Source organism: Rousettus aegyptiacus, unplaced genomic scaffold, assembly GCF_014176215.1.
Source record: "Rousettus aegyptiacus isolate mRouAeg1 unplaced genomic scaffold, mRouAeg1.p scaffold_m13_p_5, whole genome shotgun sequence".
NCBI classification, from domain to species: Eukaryota; Metazoa; Chordata; class Mammalia; order Chiroptera; family Pteropodidae; genus Rousettus; species Rousettus aegyptiacus.
Window position 1 is genome coordinate 23,616,134 of NW_023416308.1, and position 18,446 is coordinate 23,634,579.

Below are 18,446 nucleotides of genomic sequence, written 5' to 3' on the forward strand. Positions count from 1 at the left end.
CCTTCTCACTTCTTGGCACGCCCCGGCCCAGGCCCATGGGGACGCTCACCTTGATGTAACACTGGGACGCATCCCGTTCAGCCACTGTGAACTCCAGTGGTTTGTAATAGGCATGATAAACCTGAGTGAAAAGATCCCAATTTCCAGAGTCAGCAGCTGTAGCAAATCAACCCCTGTGGGCATTTTCTAGGCCCAACATGCTATGTGGGTATTGCGGGACCCCAGAACCTCCTACTTGGCCCACAGGTTGTGGTCTGGGGCCAGGACATGGCTTATTTGGCATGGAGAGCACCCCTCTCTCCCACGCACAGGCAGCCTGTGGGCTAGAGCCACACTGTCTGCAGGACAGAAACTCTCCCACCCAGTCTGAGACCCCCATGAACCACAGCAACAGAACAGGTGCCAGGGTGGCCAAGCGCCATCTGCCGAGACTTGTCACGGAGCACAAGGCTCAGCACAGGGTAGGGCATCTCCCTGAAGCACAGACTGAGAGGATGCTGCAGAGTGGACAGGGCAGCCTCAGCAGTATGGGGGTGGGAGTGGGTTAGCAGGCAGCCATCTGGCCTCCCCTCAGGCACCCTGGTGCTTGCTTGGCCCTCACTTGAGCAGGGAAGAGGGGGCAGGCACGGGGCAGCCCTCAGCCCACACCGGAGCTGTTGGACAAAGGCTTTCAGCACCCAAGAAGGGCTCGACAGCACATTCGGGGCTGAGGCTGAGTAAAAAATGAGCAGGGGCCTCACATGTGCTACACAGCCATTATTAATTAATGGCGCTTCAGAGAATATTGTTCTAACTAAGACAGAATTGAAAAGAAAACAAACAAAGAGTATTTGGCCATTCAACATTGTGAAACATAAAACAACATTATAAAATGCCATGAACATATGTCCCAGTGTACTTGTGATGAATCAAACAAAAATAGCAAATAAAGTGCTGGGGGGAAGGCCGGCCTGTCAGGCCTGGCCTGTTGATGGAGGGGACCAGGGCGCTGGGGCAAGGGGCAGGCCCTGAAGTCTAGTGACTCATTCCCAAAGGACACTAGGCCCTTCTGTGGCGGCCACGTGGAGTCTGGTTTCTAACCACTATGTCTGCAAGCCGCTGCAGCAGCAAGAGGAAGACACACTGAAGGTTTCCAGCATCCAAAGCCTCCTTGCATCCTGCTAGGCCACCTGGAGCATCTTTGTGGCCACCCCCAGGCCATAGCCAGCCTGCTGGAGCAGACCTCCAAAACAGCCTTGTCTGATAGAAACCCCTTGCCTCCAGGGTGAGTGCCCAAGTCTGAGCTGTCAGTGCCTTCGGGGTCTGGAAGGATCTCTAAAGAGGAGTAGAGGCAGGGGCTGGCATGAGGCTAGGGTAGGATTGGGGGTTGAGACTTCAGGGAATTGTAGGAAGGTGAGGAACCTGGGGGTGGGGCCAGGCTGGGGCAGGAGGGCAGGTGACAAGGGGAGCAGAAGTTCGGGGCAGGAGGAGCTTTTCCAGGTCTAGCGATGCATGTGCACCTGTGAGGTGGGCCACGCCCCAAAGGCTCCTTAGTTTCAGGAACCCTCCAACACTCCCACTCACATCCCATCCCACCACAGTTCTGGGTCTCCATCCCCTGCCTGCTCCTGCCCTGACAAGCTGCAGGCCCTGGGAAGCAGGGAAGCCAAGACTCCTGCTCCCTGCTGGGCCTCTGTTGGGGAGGGGGTGCCACGGGGCATGAGCACCACGCAGGTGGCATGTTGTAGCAGCCTCTCCTCCTCAGGGCTCTGATTTACCTCCACATGCTCCTCTCCATGGCGTGCCACAGCCTCCTCCTCTGACAGCCCCACACAGCCATATTCCAGTGGAGTGAAGACTGTCGTGGGGACCTGGAAAGCAGGTTGAGTCAGGCACACCCCTGGGGGCCCAAGACTGAAAACTCCCACTCGGGCCAAGTCCTCAGATGTGCTGGCTGGCAAGCCACAAGACAGCAGGTGGACTTACTCATTTCTGGGGTGCAGCCACAGAGCTAAACCTCACACGCGTACGTGCACACATATATACACCCACGTGTACATGAAAAGATGTGCACACTCACTCAAATACACATACAGACATGCACACAACACACACACTCACACGCACATACACAGATGTGCACACACACACCCCACACGCACATGAAGATGTGCACATATATACCTATGTGCACAGACATGCACATATACATGGGTGTGCACACACACACTCCCACACACACAGACATGCACACACACTCCCACACCCTAGGACAAGCTGCAGCCTTCTCCAGGCTGAACTTAGCCTTGCAAAAAGCAGCAAACACTCACATTGCTGTAGTCCATCAGGTCTGAGGACTGGCTGCAGAGCCGCTGGGCCAGGAGCCTCCCTGCCATGATAGCTGTGGGCGTCAGCTCAGGCCGGCCCTGGTGGTAGAAGCAGCAGCATGGGGTTAGTTCAGCAGGGCATCTAAGGGAGTCTGTGCAGTGTCCCCACCACCACCCATCACATTCCTAGTGAAGTGTCTCCCTTTCGGAAACTCCCAAATTCTGTCTGATGCGAGGCCTCTCTGGTGAAGCAGCAGCACCCAGGGCCCTCGGTGGGTCTGCTGGCTCTCTCTTTGCTCCCTCTGTCCTGCTCTGGGAGACATCTGTGGTGATGACCCCCTTCCCTGGCAGAGAGGTGAGCTGCTAGTGAGACCACCATAGTTCCCACGCTCACTTGTAGTGCTCTCTCCGAACCCCTTCTTCTTGTTGGTGACCTTGGAGAGCTGCCCCCACAACAAAGCTCAAAAAGAGATCCTGTTACTGTTCAACTGTTCACATTAACTGGGATTCAGGCTAAAACGGGCCCTGGAAGCATTCCGTGTGCTCCTGACATGCAGCGCGACTTGCACATCACAGCCCATTACAAATCCCAAATCAGAACGCGGCTCCGCTGGGAGCCCCTCCGTGTGTCCTGCTGGGGAGGGGGCAGGTGGGGCACAGCCCCCAGTGTTCCTGCACGCGCTGGCCTGGGACCGGCTGCCAATCACCTCTACAGCAGCAGGAAATGCAGATGTTGTTTGACATTCCAGAAATGAATGGAGATCCACAGAGATAACTGGGGAAAGCAGGCTGTGCATTCCATGAGCCTGGCTGGGTGCGGAAACCTCCAGGCGCACACGTACAATATCGCACGAAACAATGGCCGCCCGAGGACCACTGGGGCATTAATTCTGTTCAGAATGACCTTTCCAAGTTAGCAGATTTAATGTTTGAGTAACTTATGCCTTTGCATGTACCATATGTTTCTGGTAACATGGTCTCAAGTATTATGGTTTCTGCTCTATTGGCACGAAACTGGGAGCTTTGGGGGTGTGGCCCACCACACAGGAGCATGTGTCTCCCTAGACCTGGAAAGGCTTCTCCTGCAGTTGCTGGAACTCCAACTCACGCGGCTTCCCAGGTGCACAGAGAGCACATCTGCGATGTGAACAGCACTCTCTCCCAAGACCACGGTGCTATCTTAGGGCTCAGCCCACAGGATGAACACAGAAGGACACTACTAGAGAATGCCATGTCCAGGCCACCGGAGAGCACGCTGAGCAAACTAACTGTGCTTCCAGGATATGGCAGACCAGATCCATGCGACAGTCCAGGACATGTAAAGCCACTTACTTCTGTCTGCAGCAACAGGCCAATCAGATGGTCAAAGATGACCTAGCAGGACAACTGGCCAGCGCTCTGTCCACATGCTCCAGCCAAGCTGTCCCTGCAGTTTCACTTCTGCTTGGTGACACGCAGACCCTTTCATGAGCCTGGGTTCCCAGGGGGTCTGAGAGGCTCAAGCAGCAGCCACTTGGTTCACTTCTGAGCTTTGGCCATGGCTGGTGGGTGATCCCTCTGATACACTGGGGACACCAGGGACCACGTTGCCCCAGCAGGAGGAGTCTGAAGTCTGCATGGGGCCCAGGTATCTGGCAGGACAGACCCATACCAGATGTGCAACTGGTCCTTCAGGAACAAAGGGAAGGTGCACCCTTGCATGCATCCCTACCCTGGCCTGTCTCCATGTGTCCAAGCTCTCCTGAAGCCCCCAAACATCATGACTACAGCAGAGGCTGGAAGGTGATGTTGAGGGAAGGATGGTCCCACAGCATCCGTGACAACTGCTACCTGTGCCCCCTTTGGCTCCAGGATGACTCACCTAGGGATCCTCTCACCTTAGATACCGGCCCCTCTACCTTCAAGGCATTTCTCAATGGGGGTTCTGGAGTGCATATGGGCACGAATATTCTTGCCAAGCCCCTGCATGCCCTTTCTAGCTCTGCTCCAGCCCTGGGGCCCCTCACCATTCCCACCCACCCCCTCAGGTCTCTCCAGACTCCTGGCATTAAGCATCTTAGGAATCTGAAATAGTTTACTTACTTATCTGTCATTTGTGACCCCCACCAGAATGTCACCTCTACTTTTGTCACTTGGGACTTTTATCTGTTCCTGTAGCAGCCCCAGAACCCAGAAAAGTGCGCAGTGCCACAACAGTGGGCACTCAGTCAGTACATGATGAATGAATGTAAACTAACTGATCGTGGTTTATTTAACAGCATCCCACCCAAATCTGCCTCAGCCTGAAACCTGAGAATGTGACCTTATTTGGATATAACGGTCTTTGCAGATCTAATCAAGGTAAGGATGGAGATGAAGTCGTACTGGATCATGGTGGGCCCGAACTCCAGTGAGAGGGGTCCTGGTAAGAGACAAACGAGGACCCCTAGACACCTGAAGGAGCCGGCCACATGAAGACGGGGCAGAGATTGCAGTGCTGCAGCGCCACACCTGGACTCTCTGGGGCCATCAGAAGCTAGAAAAGGCAAGGAACGGCCCTTTCCCTAGAGGTTTCAGAGGGAGCACAGCGCTGCCCACACCCAGCCTGAGGTGGTTTGTGATAGCCGCCCCGCAAAACTAACCTATCACTGATGATGTTGTCAGCTCTCATAGCCAAGAGGGCTGCTGGCGTCTGGAGGGCCTGGTGCCCCTCCTAGTGCCCTCTGACCAGGGACCCTCCTGATCCACCTTCCTCAGGACGTGCGGATGCAGGCTAGGCCAACTGCTCCTGAGGTTTTAGGGGCACAGGGGACCCACAACTGACCAGCAGCAGGTCTTGCTGGGGGCTTGTGAAGAAGGAAGGGGTGCTGACTATATGCTCCCTAGAAGAGAGATAGGGCTTCACAGGGTGGTGATTGCCATGCCTTCCAGGGGAGGGAACAGGCAGGCTCTGAGCGGGACTGGGACAGCCCAGGGAAAGTCTTGACCTGCCCACAGCTCGGAGGGGAGACTCAGATGAGGAGGTCAAGCCCAGCGTTGTGGGGCCAGCATGGCCCCAAGGTTGTGCCTGGCAGCAGCATTTCTAGAGCTGTGCATCTCCAGCCCACCTGAGGGAAGGTCGAGGCCCGCACTGAGGTGTGTGTGAACAGACCATCCCTGAGGCTCACACAGAGAAGATTCACGACAGGAATTTGTGAAGGGTGCTCTCAGCCATTTTTGAGCCTTCCCACTTGCCCTCCACAGAAAGGAAGAGCATTAGAGAGAACAGAGGCAGATGTCTAATTCTTGCCAGAACTCAAATCTAATACCACCTGGGGCCTGGCCCAGAGTCTCTGTGAGCCATGTGTGTCACTGAAACCCAGTTGGGGTGGTGGTTGGGGTGGGTGGCTGTACCTCCGCTGCATCTCCAATAGCATAAATATGGGGGACGGAGGTGGCTTCCCGGTCGTCAACCAGAATCTTCTGACTGTCAGGGTTGATGTTTACTCCAACCTTCTCCAAATTCAGACCTCTGGTTTCTGGAACCCGACCTGAAAAAAATAGAGCAAAGCTGGAAGGTTTTCTTTAGCAGTTTTGACCAAGATCCCGTGGTTTACTTAAAACACTTCTCAGAATGTCCACTTTGAATTGGTGAAACATCAAACACAAACATCATCCAGGGACTCTTGGCCCTCCCAGGCCTCAAACACATACATGTGCATGCGTGCGTACACACACACACACACACACACCCCTCTACATTCACACGAAGAATCAATGAAAGGATGAAACAGGACTAGTAGAAATAATGAGCTACAGAAAGGAAGGAAATGGGGGAGGGGACAGAGATGGAAACAGGACTCTAAACACATCCTGTGATACAATTTTGTTTTCTTAATCATATACATAATTTCTATATTCAAAAAACAAAAATTAAATAAAAGTGGAAAAAATGTCTATGTCCTGTGAACAACTTGGAACAAAGGGGGGGTCTGTTTATGAAGCTGGTAATAGAGCAATAGAAAGATAATTCATCCAAAAGCCTGCAGGAAGCCATGTTTTAACCGAACATCCTCAGAAGGTTATGCCCTAACAATAAATACAGCTGCAAACACACCTTATGTGTCATTCAAACACAGTTAAAACCCTATAATGTTAAATTTGAATTGGAAATTCATGATTTCTCTTTTTTTTAAATACAAAGTTCCTGACTCTGACCACAGAAAGGTCTAGAAGCAGCGATGTCCCAAGAGCAATGTGCATCCAGCCTGTGATCTCTAAACCCTTCCCTACTGAAGGGACCAGCCCACTCCAGGTCTGGGTGCCTCGTGGACATGGCAGAGTAGCTACAGACACAACATGACAGGGCTGTGCAGCTACTAGAGGCGTCATGCCCCAAGCGGAAGACAGAGAATATATACGACCCAGGCCCCCAAGGCCCCTCACAGGAGCTGTAGGTCCTGTCCTGTGTATGTGTTTCCTAGGGGTGTCCTGTGTATGTGTTTCCTAGGGGTGTCTCAGTCTCCGTGGAGACTGCCTCTGGGGCCCAGGTGAGCTAAAAGCTTCATGAGTCCCCATGTGGTCCTTTCTGGGGTGGGGTACCCTCCCTCCCACTCTCTCTATAACCTTAGGGGTTTCCCAACAATTATCCCATGCTCTTCCTGCAGGCTCATACTAGGGGCACAAGAGCACCTCATGGTGAGTTCACACTTCTATCCTGCCACTGGATTGTTTATGTGGATAGGCTGTGGGTTTGTGTACCCAGAGTCTGGCAGGGAATGTCCTCGAGGTGCCACATGGAAGGGAGCTGACCTCGAGCAGGCAGCGAGAATGCATGAACTCACGTCCTGCTCAGGGTCTCAGGACAAGCCCCACAATGCCCTCTCTGTAAAGCCAGCACAGGCACCAAGCAAGTGGGGGCTAGAAGCCAGGCCTTGTGGCAGCTCCATGCTATAAGCCATAGCTCCCCATCTCCCATGTACCTGTGGTGCTTGCCCAAGAGACAGTCCCAGCTTTCAGACCCCTCAAAACTGAGAGAGGACCTGGGCCAAAGAGCAGAACACACCACATCTACCCTTGGTGTACTCAGCTCAGCTAAATCTGCTGTTGGGTGCAAAGGCCAGGAGGAACAAGGGAATACAGTACCCAGGGGAATAAGCAAAGCTGCCTCCCTGCCGGGCTCCATGTGCTTACAGCTTGGGGTCTTGTCACAGCTGAGATGCCAGTAGAGTTCCTTTTCTCTGTAATTCAGAAGATGTGGCCTTGCTGAGCTAAGGAGTGGCAAAGGCAGCTCTTCCTGCCCGACTCTTGGAGGCAGCGGGCAGCCCCTCAGGGACTCCAGAGACTCGGAATGATCCCTTGACGGCAAAGATGAATGTTTTCAAAGGCTTAGTTCCCACAGCTCGTGGCAGCTCAGACACACAAAAGGTCAGATAGCGGGTGGTGCCAATCCGAACATCTGGAAGACCAAGCCCCATGAAAGGGAAACCTCGTCTCCAGCTGCTCTCCTGGAGTGGGAAGTCAAAACAGAGACTCGGCTAAGCCGTGCTTCTCAAGTTCATGGGGAGCCGGCTCCAGCCTCTTTATTCTGCTTGGCCACAGGAATCGGGTGCCAGGAAGGCTGGCACCCATTGCTGATCAGACCAGACATAGGCAACTCGAGGCTCCAAGGTCTGTGCCTTCTGACAGTATCAATGTCAGCACGGGAGTTGTATGAATGGAGACCTGAGAGTGTGCAGAATGGGACATGCCACCTGGCCAGTGTCCCTCCTTGGATGAGGTGGCCTAGGGTCCTCGGCCTGATTCCTGAAAGCCCATGTGCCTTTGGGAAGGGACTGGAACATACTATGCCTCAGCAAGAAAGGAGCTGGGCCCCATGAGCAGGACTGGAAAAGGTCTTCTAGGTGCACCAAAGGTCCCTACGGGCAGGAGGCTCATAGCTCAGCCCTCTAGTTCTTCCCTAGGCCCCTGGTTTTGGGGAGCATTGCATATAGCAGCTCACCAGGTCCACTTGCTAAGCACTCTGGGCTGGGGCTGGAGTGCCCAGGGCAAAACCAGTGGTTCAAGACCAACCCATTCTGATGCAGACCATGTGTACTTGACCTCTCCTCTGTACTCCTGCCTGGCCAGTCACAGGAGGCTAAGAGCATTTCCTCATGCACCTTGTGGTAACCATGGTAACTATACACCTTGCAGATGCCAGCCAAACCACATCCGAGATCCTGAGGAAAATACAGCAGTTCCTCCTTATCCAAGACCCACAGTGGATGCTTGAAACTGCGGATGGTACCGAATCCTATATATAGTACGATTTTTCCTATACATACATACCTTTTCACTTAAAAGAAATAAACACTTTACAGCTTCTCTTTTCTAAATGCCGAATTATCAGCATTTCTACTCTTGTGCTTTGGGGTTACTATTAAGTAAGCACTGCAATACCACAAGAGCTGATCTGATAACCAAGATGGCTGCTAAGTGACTAACGGGTGGGAAGCATATACCATGTTAAGAAGCTGGACAGAGGGATGACTCACGTCCTGGGCAGGCTGAAGCAGCACTGTGTGAGAGTTCATCATACTACTCAGAATGGCACGCAACTTAAAACGTATGTATTCTTTCTGGAATTTCCCAATTACTATTTTTGGACCATAATTGACCATGGGTAACTGAAACAGTGGAAAGTAAAGGAGGGACTGCTACAAGGGTAAATATAAAAGTAATAGGAGATAATAACAAATGCATGAATTAGGTGACTTCCATAGACCATTCTGAAGCCAGAACCTTTTAGGACATGCAATGTTCATAAACTTGGAACATACATGGGAACTTGTAAGTCGGGCCACTGATATAAATAAAATGGATGGCTGGCTGGAAGTGGGTGAGTAGAGGGGTTAAACAGTGTAGCAAAGTAGATGCCTGCATGCTTCTAGAATGAACAGTGAAGGGAGAAGGATGCCACACCAGGCAGTCAGAGACAGCTCTAAAAAGGGGAGCCGTAGCACATCGGGGTTTGGAACTGTGCCAGCAGGGCACATGCCAGGTGAGGTCTGGGGTGGACAGAGGCCCCAGCTCCACCCAGGCACTCCATACTGTGAGGCCATACCCCAAAGCTTTGGCAGGCTCCCCCAGCCCCACAGGGCCACAGCCAGGGCTCTGAGCCCTGAGCGCCCACCATGGGCCTCACTGAGCAAACCACCTAGGTGGTGGTCACAGAGGAGGAACATGCCCCATGACCCTCCTGAGTTCTGTTCCCTCACACTCAGAGCAGAGTCACACCTCCCCACAGATAACAGGGCTCAGTCAGATAGTGTGGGCCCCCACTCAGCTCAAGCCTGGAGACCCAGAGGACAGCGAGGAAGAATGGGTGCCACGGTGGAACCCAGCGGCCATTCACACAGGCAGGGCAGCTCTGCCACAAGGACGATGCCCAGGCCAGGCCCAGGCCAACATAAATGGCACAAAACAAGATGCAAGCAAGTGTACAAAGTTATCTTCTTAACCATTTTCCTCTTAAATAAAGGTAACACTCCTCAGGCAATTTGGGGAAAGAGGGGAGCCCCCACTGCATCACCTACATCACACGCAGCACTTCTCCACCCCAGCACAGAAGGCTGCCCACTCCACTCCACTCCCCAAGGAATCGTTCTCCCTTCGGCTCTTGGCACCCTGCTCGAGCCCACCAAATGCCGTTGAAAGACATGGGACTTCCGGAGGCTCCCATGTCTCTGCTCCCTTGGACACCTCATGGATGGAGATGAAAGTTCGTCCAGTTGTCAGTTTAGTTCCTTGTGGCAGGTCCTCAGAGGAGGATCATTGGCCAGGTGGGGCTTCCTCAGTACCCCCATGGCTCCTTCTTAGGCTCTGCTCCTCTGCTCTGAGGAGAGGGAGGATGCTCAGTGCTCTCTCAGTGCTGGTCTTTGATTACTAGTAAAATTAACTATTTTTGGCCATGTGCTGGGTAACTGTGTTTCCTCATTGTCAGTTCCTGCATTTTCTCATTCACTTATAGACATTTTCATGACTTTCTTGCGTTGTACGAGCTTTTTATGGAATACATGCATGACGTTCTGCCATTAGTACTGTAGGAGGACATTAAAATCCAGATATAGACATTCTCACTTCCTCCTGAGGCTATATCTCCATAAATATGTGAATGGGATCACATGCCTCTGTCCTTGGAGCTGCCTCCTTCACCAGGCCCAGGCCAGAGTCCCTCTGGGGGACCATGCAACCCCTCACGTCTGTGAGGTGAAACAGTCTCTTTCTCAGCGCCCACGACCCAGGACACCCAGGGCCCTGAAGTGGTGGCAGAATTAGCATTTAGTGCAATTGCTCTCAGCACAGCTGGACCAGGCTAGCCCTCCTTTGATGGCACTGGGAGTCCCACCAGATGCTGCTCCTCACTGGCCACCATGCTCACCCTGCTAGCCAGAAAAAGCTGAAGATTAAAACCCCCCAGATGGTGGCTGGTGGTCACTGCTACCTGCTCTGCTGGACACAGGGATGCAGACAACCAGGCCCATGCAGTTTCACGTGCCTCTTTCATCTGTTCTGGGAAGACAGGCATTCCCTCCAATTTCACGCCTGCCTGGAGCACATGTTCTGATGAGTGAAGAGCAATCCGTGTAACGAGGTAAGATTTAAGTGCCAGGAGGAGTATGACAGGGTGAATGAGGGGCTGTAATCAGACGCAATGAGGATATAAAGGAAGCAGCTGGAAGCTCAGTGCTGGGAGGTCGGGGGCCTGGGAGGCTGGCCGGGCTGCGTGGGCGAGGGCCCAGCAGCAGCTTCACACACAGGTTCATAGAGGGCCCACCCTGGGCGACCCCTCTGAGGGGCCCCTCCCACCAGGTCAGACCTGTGCAGCACCTTGGACCAGGCTGAAAAGGCAACTCACATCTTCAGAACCTCCAGTCAGATTCTCAGACGCCTACTTTTCAAAATTGTATTATAGGTCTCTTGTCAGCTTTGATGCTTAAAGGAAAATGATAATAACCACAAAGGGCTTCTTTTATTTTCTCAACCAGCCCCTTCTCAGTGAGGCTCAGGCCCAATCCATAGCTGCAAGGCCCCTGGGGACAGGGGAGAGCACCTATCCTGCTGGGCTCAATATAAAGTCCCAGGCAGGGCTGAATGAATGAGTGAGCCCCTGGACCTTAGCATAACTTGAGGTGGGCTGCTCTCTGTGACCACCAGCACCCACCAGTGCCCCCCAGGCCATCCTGAGGGAGTCTCTTAGGAGGGCTCTTTAGACAACTGGGGCGAACTAAAGCCTTGGGGAACACATGGACTTTTCTATTCAAGCTTGTGTGCAAGCACCGACATCATATAAAATAAGCCACACTTACCCCTAAAACCCTTGACTTGATAGTATAACTTCTGGCTCAGGCCAGCTACAGCCTCATCCATAGGAGCCCCCAGGAAGGAACATGCTCCATAGTGGCAATTATCGTTTTAACCACTATAGATATAATCTCCCCACTGGATGGCTGCTCCAAGTGGCACTTGCAGAATTTAGATGGCACACATTAATACACACACACACACACACACACACACACACACACACACACACACACTCTTATCTTTAAAAGAGCTATCACTAAGGGTCATTTTTTCCCCTTTTTTCCTAATTGGTTTCCACTAAGTTCTAACCATAAATCCTGAATTTGACTTGGTAAAAAAGACCCCACCTGATGCTCGTGAGCAGTGAGGTGGGCCAGCTAGGTCTGATGGCTATGGGGGGGGGGGGCGGTGGTGCAGGGGGCAAGGTGACCCTGGACACAGGAAGGAGCTGGCTTGAAGGCCCGGCACAGCTCTCCATCCCTGGTTATATTGGGTACCCCAAGCTGAAGGCATGAGGCCAGTCTGGGAGCACAGGGCACTGTTTTCCCGCTGCCCTCTCATGGCTTCTGTGATGGATTACCATCACTGCAAGCCAGGGCTGAGGGCAACGAAGGTCACTGAGCCAATGATGCTGCTCCAGGAGCAGTGGCGCACTGCCTGGGAGCCATACGGTGTGGTGGGGAAGGCCATGGCCACTTCCCTGGGCCTGTGGGAGGTGCCTACCAGCATGAGGTCCATAAATATCTTCTTCCCTCCAAAAATAAACCACATACACAAGCAGATTTGGTTCTCTTGATATCAATAATTACAAACTCTACATCTGCACTAAAATAAAAAGGCATTAGACTATCAGCAGCAGAGCAGGGCATTCTTCAAGGCTGGCTGCTCCACCTTGAAAGCAGGGAAGAGGGGGGCACTGGGTGAGTTGAGGTGTCTGTTACAAAGTAGTCTTCTGTATGTAACCTGTCACAGCCAGGCCACTGTAGAGTCCACACCAAGAAGAATACAGCCACACATGCTTTCCTATAGCCATAGCCCAAGATGTGGTCCCAGAGGCTTGGTGGCCTTGGACTTGGACTTCTCCCAACCAGGTCAGCCTACCAGCTCCTCTTCAAAACCCATGGCCTTCGGGAAGATCTGGAACCCTGGACTGCCTCTTCCTTCTTGCCAGACTCAGAGCAATTTCACACACGAATCCTCAGCCTCAGGGACTTGGTTCTGTTTTGTTTCCTGCCCCCTCTCCTGCTGCCTGGCACCGGTGGAGAAAATTCCTCAGGGACTTTTGTGGGCCATGTCTGTGGTATGGGGGAGCCATCAGATGAACATAGTTGACTGAGGACAGCTACCAAGTACACCATAGCGCATAGTCCCTGGGGCAGAGAAAGAGAGGAGCCCCAGGCTGCAGCCTGTACCGGGCAGATGTGTTCCCCCATCATAGGCTCCCCAGACACCACCTGTGTCTCTGGCTATATTCCATCCACACATGCTGTGTAGGGGAGCTGCACTCAGAGTGGCTCACAGGGGGGGCCTCAGTATGACAGTTGGATAGAAGCTGGAAAGCCAGGGCCTGCTGCCTCCTTTACACCATCTTAGAAGCTCAGAAGTGACCTAACCTTGGTGGTACACGCAGAGGAACTATAAGAGCTCTTCTGCTGAGATAAAGCCTGAGAAAAGGAAATGGCTACAGTGGCTGATTCCCCAGGGTCTCACTCAGCAGATGAAGGGGGCTCCAGAGGCAGTTCTGGAACAGTCCTCCCAGCACTACGGACACTGCGCACATGGCCATCTGAGCTCTCCCAACAGTGGGCAGGACTCCCATGGCCCCAGGATGGATGTACCAGAGCTTCTGTCCTTCCCTTGAGTGAGAAACAGAGAACCTTCCCAAGAAGCTGGAGATGCTGAGGGCAAGCGGACAGTTTCAGCTCCTGGTTTTCCAGGCTGTAATCCAGATGACCTCCTTCTGTGCTTTAAAACAAAATCTAAGCTAAATTCAACCTCCAGCCTAGAAGCATTTCCGCTCAAAGGTGTCCACTCCATGACGCCTGTCTTGCTCCCACTCCCCTAGACAGCCAGGGATTCAGGCCACAACTGGTTAACTGTGCAGGGTGAATTCGAGCCCGCGGCAGCGCAGGCTGACTGTCTTCACTCAGCACTGTAATCGGCACATCTGCAGACAGGAAATCCTCCTCGCTGCGAGTTCCCAGTCTATTATCTGAGACACCTGGTGTGGGTGGGTGATTCAGAGACAAACAATGAGTGGGCCCCCTGCACAGCAATTAACTGCTTTAACTGCTAATGTGTTTAATCCACCACACGGAGATCAAGGCTGCACCAAGGAACAGGCTCGGGAGTCCTCCTGGGCTTCCAGACTGCAGGGCTGACTTAGCCATCCCTATGCCCACTGTCCTCTTCGGCTGTGGCCCAGGCATTAGGTACATGAGCAGCTGGTTCAGGCAGGAGCTTAGCCTCATGGGAGAGTCTTGCAGCCTTCAGCATATGTCCATGGAGCATAAAGGGTATTCTTCCCTCTCGTTTTTAATTCATGTCAAGGCTCAGCTCACTCTGGAGCAGGATGTCCAGTCCAAGAGCTCTCTGTTGCACCAGCCATGTGGCCCTCAGGGCATTTTATTTTAACGTCCTGGATTGGATCATCCTTTATTGCAAGCAGAAATAATGCTTGGTTAAAGGCTTACGGGGTAAATCAGCAGAAAACATTCCCAGTTGTTAAACTGGGAAGTGGCTCCTGATGTTTACAAAACCTGGCCCGGGAGCACGCAGCAAAGTCAGCACAAGCCCGTGCAGCCCCAGAGGCGTGCCAGAAACTGCCGCCACCACAGCGCCGCCTCGGGAAGCAAGGTCAAAGGCCAAGGACTATGAAAAGCTTCCACCCCAGGCATCAATCATGCCGGGCAGACTGTCTGGGGGATGCTCTTTTTGAAAATACAAAAATTAAAATGGACACCCAGTAAAGGAGGGAAGGCATGTATGCCCAGGGCATTGCTTGTTGCCCACCAGGCCTTGTCTGGAAGTTGAGGGACCCTGAGGCTTTCTGAGAGCAGAGCCTCTTGCCATGCTGCTGCCATCAGCATGGTCTCAGCTGATAGCTTTGGGTGCAGGTCAAGACCAGGGTCATGTATACTTGGGGGGGCACAGAGAAACATCAGGGGGTGAAGGAGGAAGGCTGGGATGCAGATGGGAGGGGAGGAACATGCCAGTTCCCTATTTAGAATGGAGTTTAAAATCTCTGGGTCTGAATAGTTATACACTCTTTCAGTATTCATTAGAATAAACCTACTTAAAATTTACTTTTACAATTTGATCAAGAATATTTCCTTTGGTGATTTATTGAATTGGTCAAGAGGCACTAAATTCACTCCAGGGCATTTCATATCTTTCCCTTGTTCCTCAAATTTGCTTATGTTGACTGATCAAAAGTGAAGAGCTCTGACTCCTCCAGAGTTTAGTTTACCTTCTGATTTCCAATCATTCTGAGCAACTCAGGAAAAAAATGGATCCCCAGAAGTACATTGCACTGTGATACAGCCCTGCTCCTCCTGAAAGCCCCACCTCAGGGGGCCCTGGGACCTGGATACCAGGTCTTGACAAATACTAACAGGACAGCCCCTCTGAGTGCCAGCCCCTCCGAGTGCTCAGTAACTATGTGCTTCATTGTCACGGAGCCTGATGACAATTCTGTTAGCCACATGGATTCTAAGGCCAGGCTCACAGAAGAGGAACAACTGACCAGGCTCAGGACAGAAAGAACCCTTCAAATTGGAAATATCAAGAATAAGAAAGACTCTGCTCCTATTTTTAACATGTAAGTTGATGGGTATTTAGGAAAACGACACTTTAACCCCAGAAGCCACAGGTATCAAGGTGGTGGGATGTCTCAGAAGGTATGCCATGCTTGTGCTCCACGTGCTCTTACTAACAAGACCCGTCATCACCTTCTGCGGGAGGAACCTGCTCACAGCTCTGACGTGCCCCAGCTGCGAGCTGTCTCCTGGTGGCACGGTTTCTGGGCTACCTGCTCTCCCCATCCAGCTCCAGGACAGAGTGCCTTTCCTCAAAGCCCATTCCTCTGACTCAGACCGGCCCAGGCCCAGGGGTCTCCCCTCTCCTTTCTGCATCCATGCTCTCTGCCCTTCTCCTCAGCGGGGCAGCTTAGGGGTGTAGAGAAGGCCTAGACTGGGAGGGAATGTGTCCCAGGAGGTTGACAATGGGCTAGTTCTGCATAGCCATATTTGCTCAGCCTTTGCCCAAACTAAAAGCTGCCCCTGATCCTCTCAGAGAACAAAAGAATGAGAACACAGCCCATGCCTGGCTGGGAAAGGCCGAGGCCTCTGCCCCATCACTAGATGCTGTCTTTTGGTCTGCAAAGTATGACTTAGAAAGGCCAGTAAAATACCCTCTTCTAGCACATGATAATCTGCAGAACTCAAAGCAACCACTGGGGAGTATCTAAAGCAATCCCACAAGTCTTCACGACAGTCCATGAGGTGAGCTCTGTAGCAGCTGACCCACCAGAAAGCAGGGTGAGAGGAGCCCCTGGAGGCAGAGGGAAGGGGAAGCGGCCACTAGCCTTAGGGTCAGGCTCGCGCACGCACTCACAGGCACATATGGCTCATGTACTCTTACCTACGGCCCACAGGATGGTGTCGAAGGTGTCCATGTCCTCCCTGCCAGACTCGAGGTCCTCCCAGGTGACCTGAAGCTGGCCATCTGGGAGCTTCTTCACTCTCAGGGGGGTGCAACCCCTCAGGAACTGGGTGCCCTGAGAAGCCATGTACTCTGTGACCAAGGATGACATTTGCTGCAAAGCACAAGAGGACACACTGTGAGGACCAGGTGGCAGTGAGAATGTCACTACTGATGACTGAGAAGAGAGGCCCTGGTTAAGCAAAGTCTCTGAAGGATAGGCTTCAGTGTCCCCACCCCTTCTGCTATGTGGCCCCAAGCAGACCATACCCACCTCTGGGTCCCCTTACTCTCTGCAAAGCAAAGGGCTGAGCTGGGAGAGCATATGGTGTCCCCTTCTCCCACCCGACCCTCAGCTCCAAATCCAAGGACCCTGGGCCTTTAGATTAGGATGGACTTGACCTCTGGACTCTTCTTTAGATGCTAATTAACTGTCTTTGCTGAAACCAATGGCAAATCTGCCACTGGGGAGCTGGGACAGTATAGGTAAGCACATCCACTCCCTGCCAAGAAACTCAAGGGTTAGTGGACGTGGCTTGGGGGCTGTGGCATCTGCACAGAGGGTCTCCCTCATAGCCCAGGAGGCTCTGTACCTCCAGGCTACAGACTGGGAGCCCATTTGCCCAAGTCACTGTGGGGCCTTGTCACAGAGACCTATCCAACCACTGCTTTTTTTTTTTTTTTTTAGTTGAAAATAAAAGTCTCTGTTTAAATTCTCTGACACCTTCTCAGAAGAGCCATTTCACCATGAGAAGCCCTGCCTGTCTGGGATTGTCACCTTGGTTGCAGGAACAGGTAGGTAGGCTATCCCTCTTGCATCCATCCCTCTGGACTCCTGATGGGCCTGGGTGTCTCTTTTACAGTCTGAGGGGGAACTGCTGGATTCTCCTGAGACACAGGGCTGGTCCACAGCCCCTAGGCCTGCTACGGGGGCCACAAGTCCTTCTTAGTGAAGCACAGCTTCAGCCACCTGACCTTGCTACTATGCCTCTCCCAGAGCACAGCTGAGACTGCTCCTTTTCCTCCCGACTCTCTCTCCCCAGAGTGACCCCATGGGCTCCAAAAGGCAACAACATCCAAACTCTACCTAGGCACCAAATTGCCCTCCCCTCCCCCTGCCACTGATACCTCTCAGGCACTTCTCCCACCACGTGGGCTTCAGCTCCCACTGCCGACCTGGCCCTTCAGTCCAGCCTTGCCCGCTCCAGCCCCTCAGCAGACCCAGATCTGCTTTCTTCTGCTTCCTCCATGGGCCCCTCTCTGGGAACTGCACCTCTTCCCATTGTCTCCGGCTCCCGCTTCAGCTCGGTGCCAAGGCCAGCAGCCCTCATCCCTGCAGCCCACTCTGCCTCTCAGACTTCATCTATGCTGCATCTGGCCACAAGGCCTCCTCGTGACTCTTGTCTGCTGCCTGGAACATTCTCCCTGTAGCCTAGGGCTCGGAGACCTGGATGCTGTGTCCCCTAGGCAGGCACTCGGTGCCTCTGTGCTGAGTGAAGTGATGGATGAGTGTGACAGCCAAATAGCAAATGGCACATGGTAACATCTTTTCAGTCTGTGGCAGGTGGTTGGCATTTCAGTCAGGGGCTGCTATCTCCTGAGGTAGCCACCCAGGGCATCGCCAATCTGCCACCTGCTCCCCTACCTGGTGCTGCCCTTGGTGAAATGGCACACCCCCTCAGACCCTGGGGGACTCAGGAAGAGAGACAGGGTAGTGCCTCTGCCAACACATGCCTTCCGCTTGCTGATGGAATGAATGCGGTCCATGAGGCTGGCTAGGTGTGCTCAGAGCTGCTGCACACTCTGTGTGCCAGCCCTTGCTTCCACTCTCTGGCATCTGTTTTATATTTCACAAACACCATCATTCCACTCAAAGGCCAGTTTCTAAAGACTGATACGTCGCTTCCAGCCCACACCTGCATCTGCCTGAGCCAGGGCAGGAGGGAAGGGAACGTGTAACTCCCTGGAAATAGCAAAGCCATAGGGTGGAAGCTGGGCACATGGGCGTTACCTGGTCAAAGCCCCGCAGAGGGATGCTGCGCATCATGACGGTGGTGTCCAGTCTTAGCCCGGTGAGGAAGCCAGCACACTCCAGGGCCACATCTGCCAGAGATAGGCTAAGGAACACTAACT

The 18,446-nt window shown here is 53.0% G+C and overlaps 1 protein-coding gene and 1 long non-coding RNA gene across 4 annotated transcripts in view; one reads left to right on the plus strand and one right to left on the minus strand.

The window, feature by feature from the left end:
* The window catches only part of TXNRD2 (thioredoxin reductase 2), a 47,841-nt gene that overhangs the window by 4,101 nt on the left and 25,294 nt on the right, over window positions 1–18,446 (minus strand). For 2 of the 3 annotated variants that reach the window (XM_016166930.2, XM_016166932.2), the window contains exons 10-15: window positions 18,325–18,416; window positions 16,254–16,428; window positions 5,679–5,815; window positions 2,310–2,405; window positions 1,758–1,850; window positions 50–121 (exon numbers count right to left, since the gene is read on the minus strand). In XM_016166930.2, the coding sequence (XP_016022416.2) occupies window positions 50–121; window positions 1,758–1,850; window positions 2,310–2,405; window positions 5,679–5,815; window positions 16,254–16,428; window positions 18,325–18,416 (665 nt within the window). The remainder of the gene's footprint in view (window positions 1–49; window positions 122–1,757; window positions 1,851–2,309; window positions 2,406–5,678; window positions 5,816–16,253; window positions 16,429–18,324; window positions 18,417–18,446) is intronic. The other variant, XM_016166931.2, reaches the window with a different exon arrangement.
* LOC118603007 lies at window positions 1,129–8,546 on the plus strand. The gene is made up of 3 exons (XR_004951096.1): window positions 1,129–1,264; window positions 4,565–4,646; window positions 8,460–8,546. It is a non-coding gene; the product is annotated as an uncharacterized LOC118603007 (long non-coding RNA).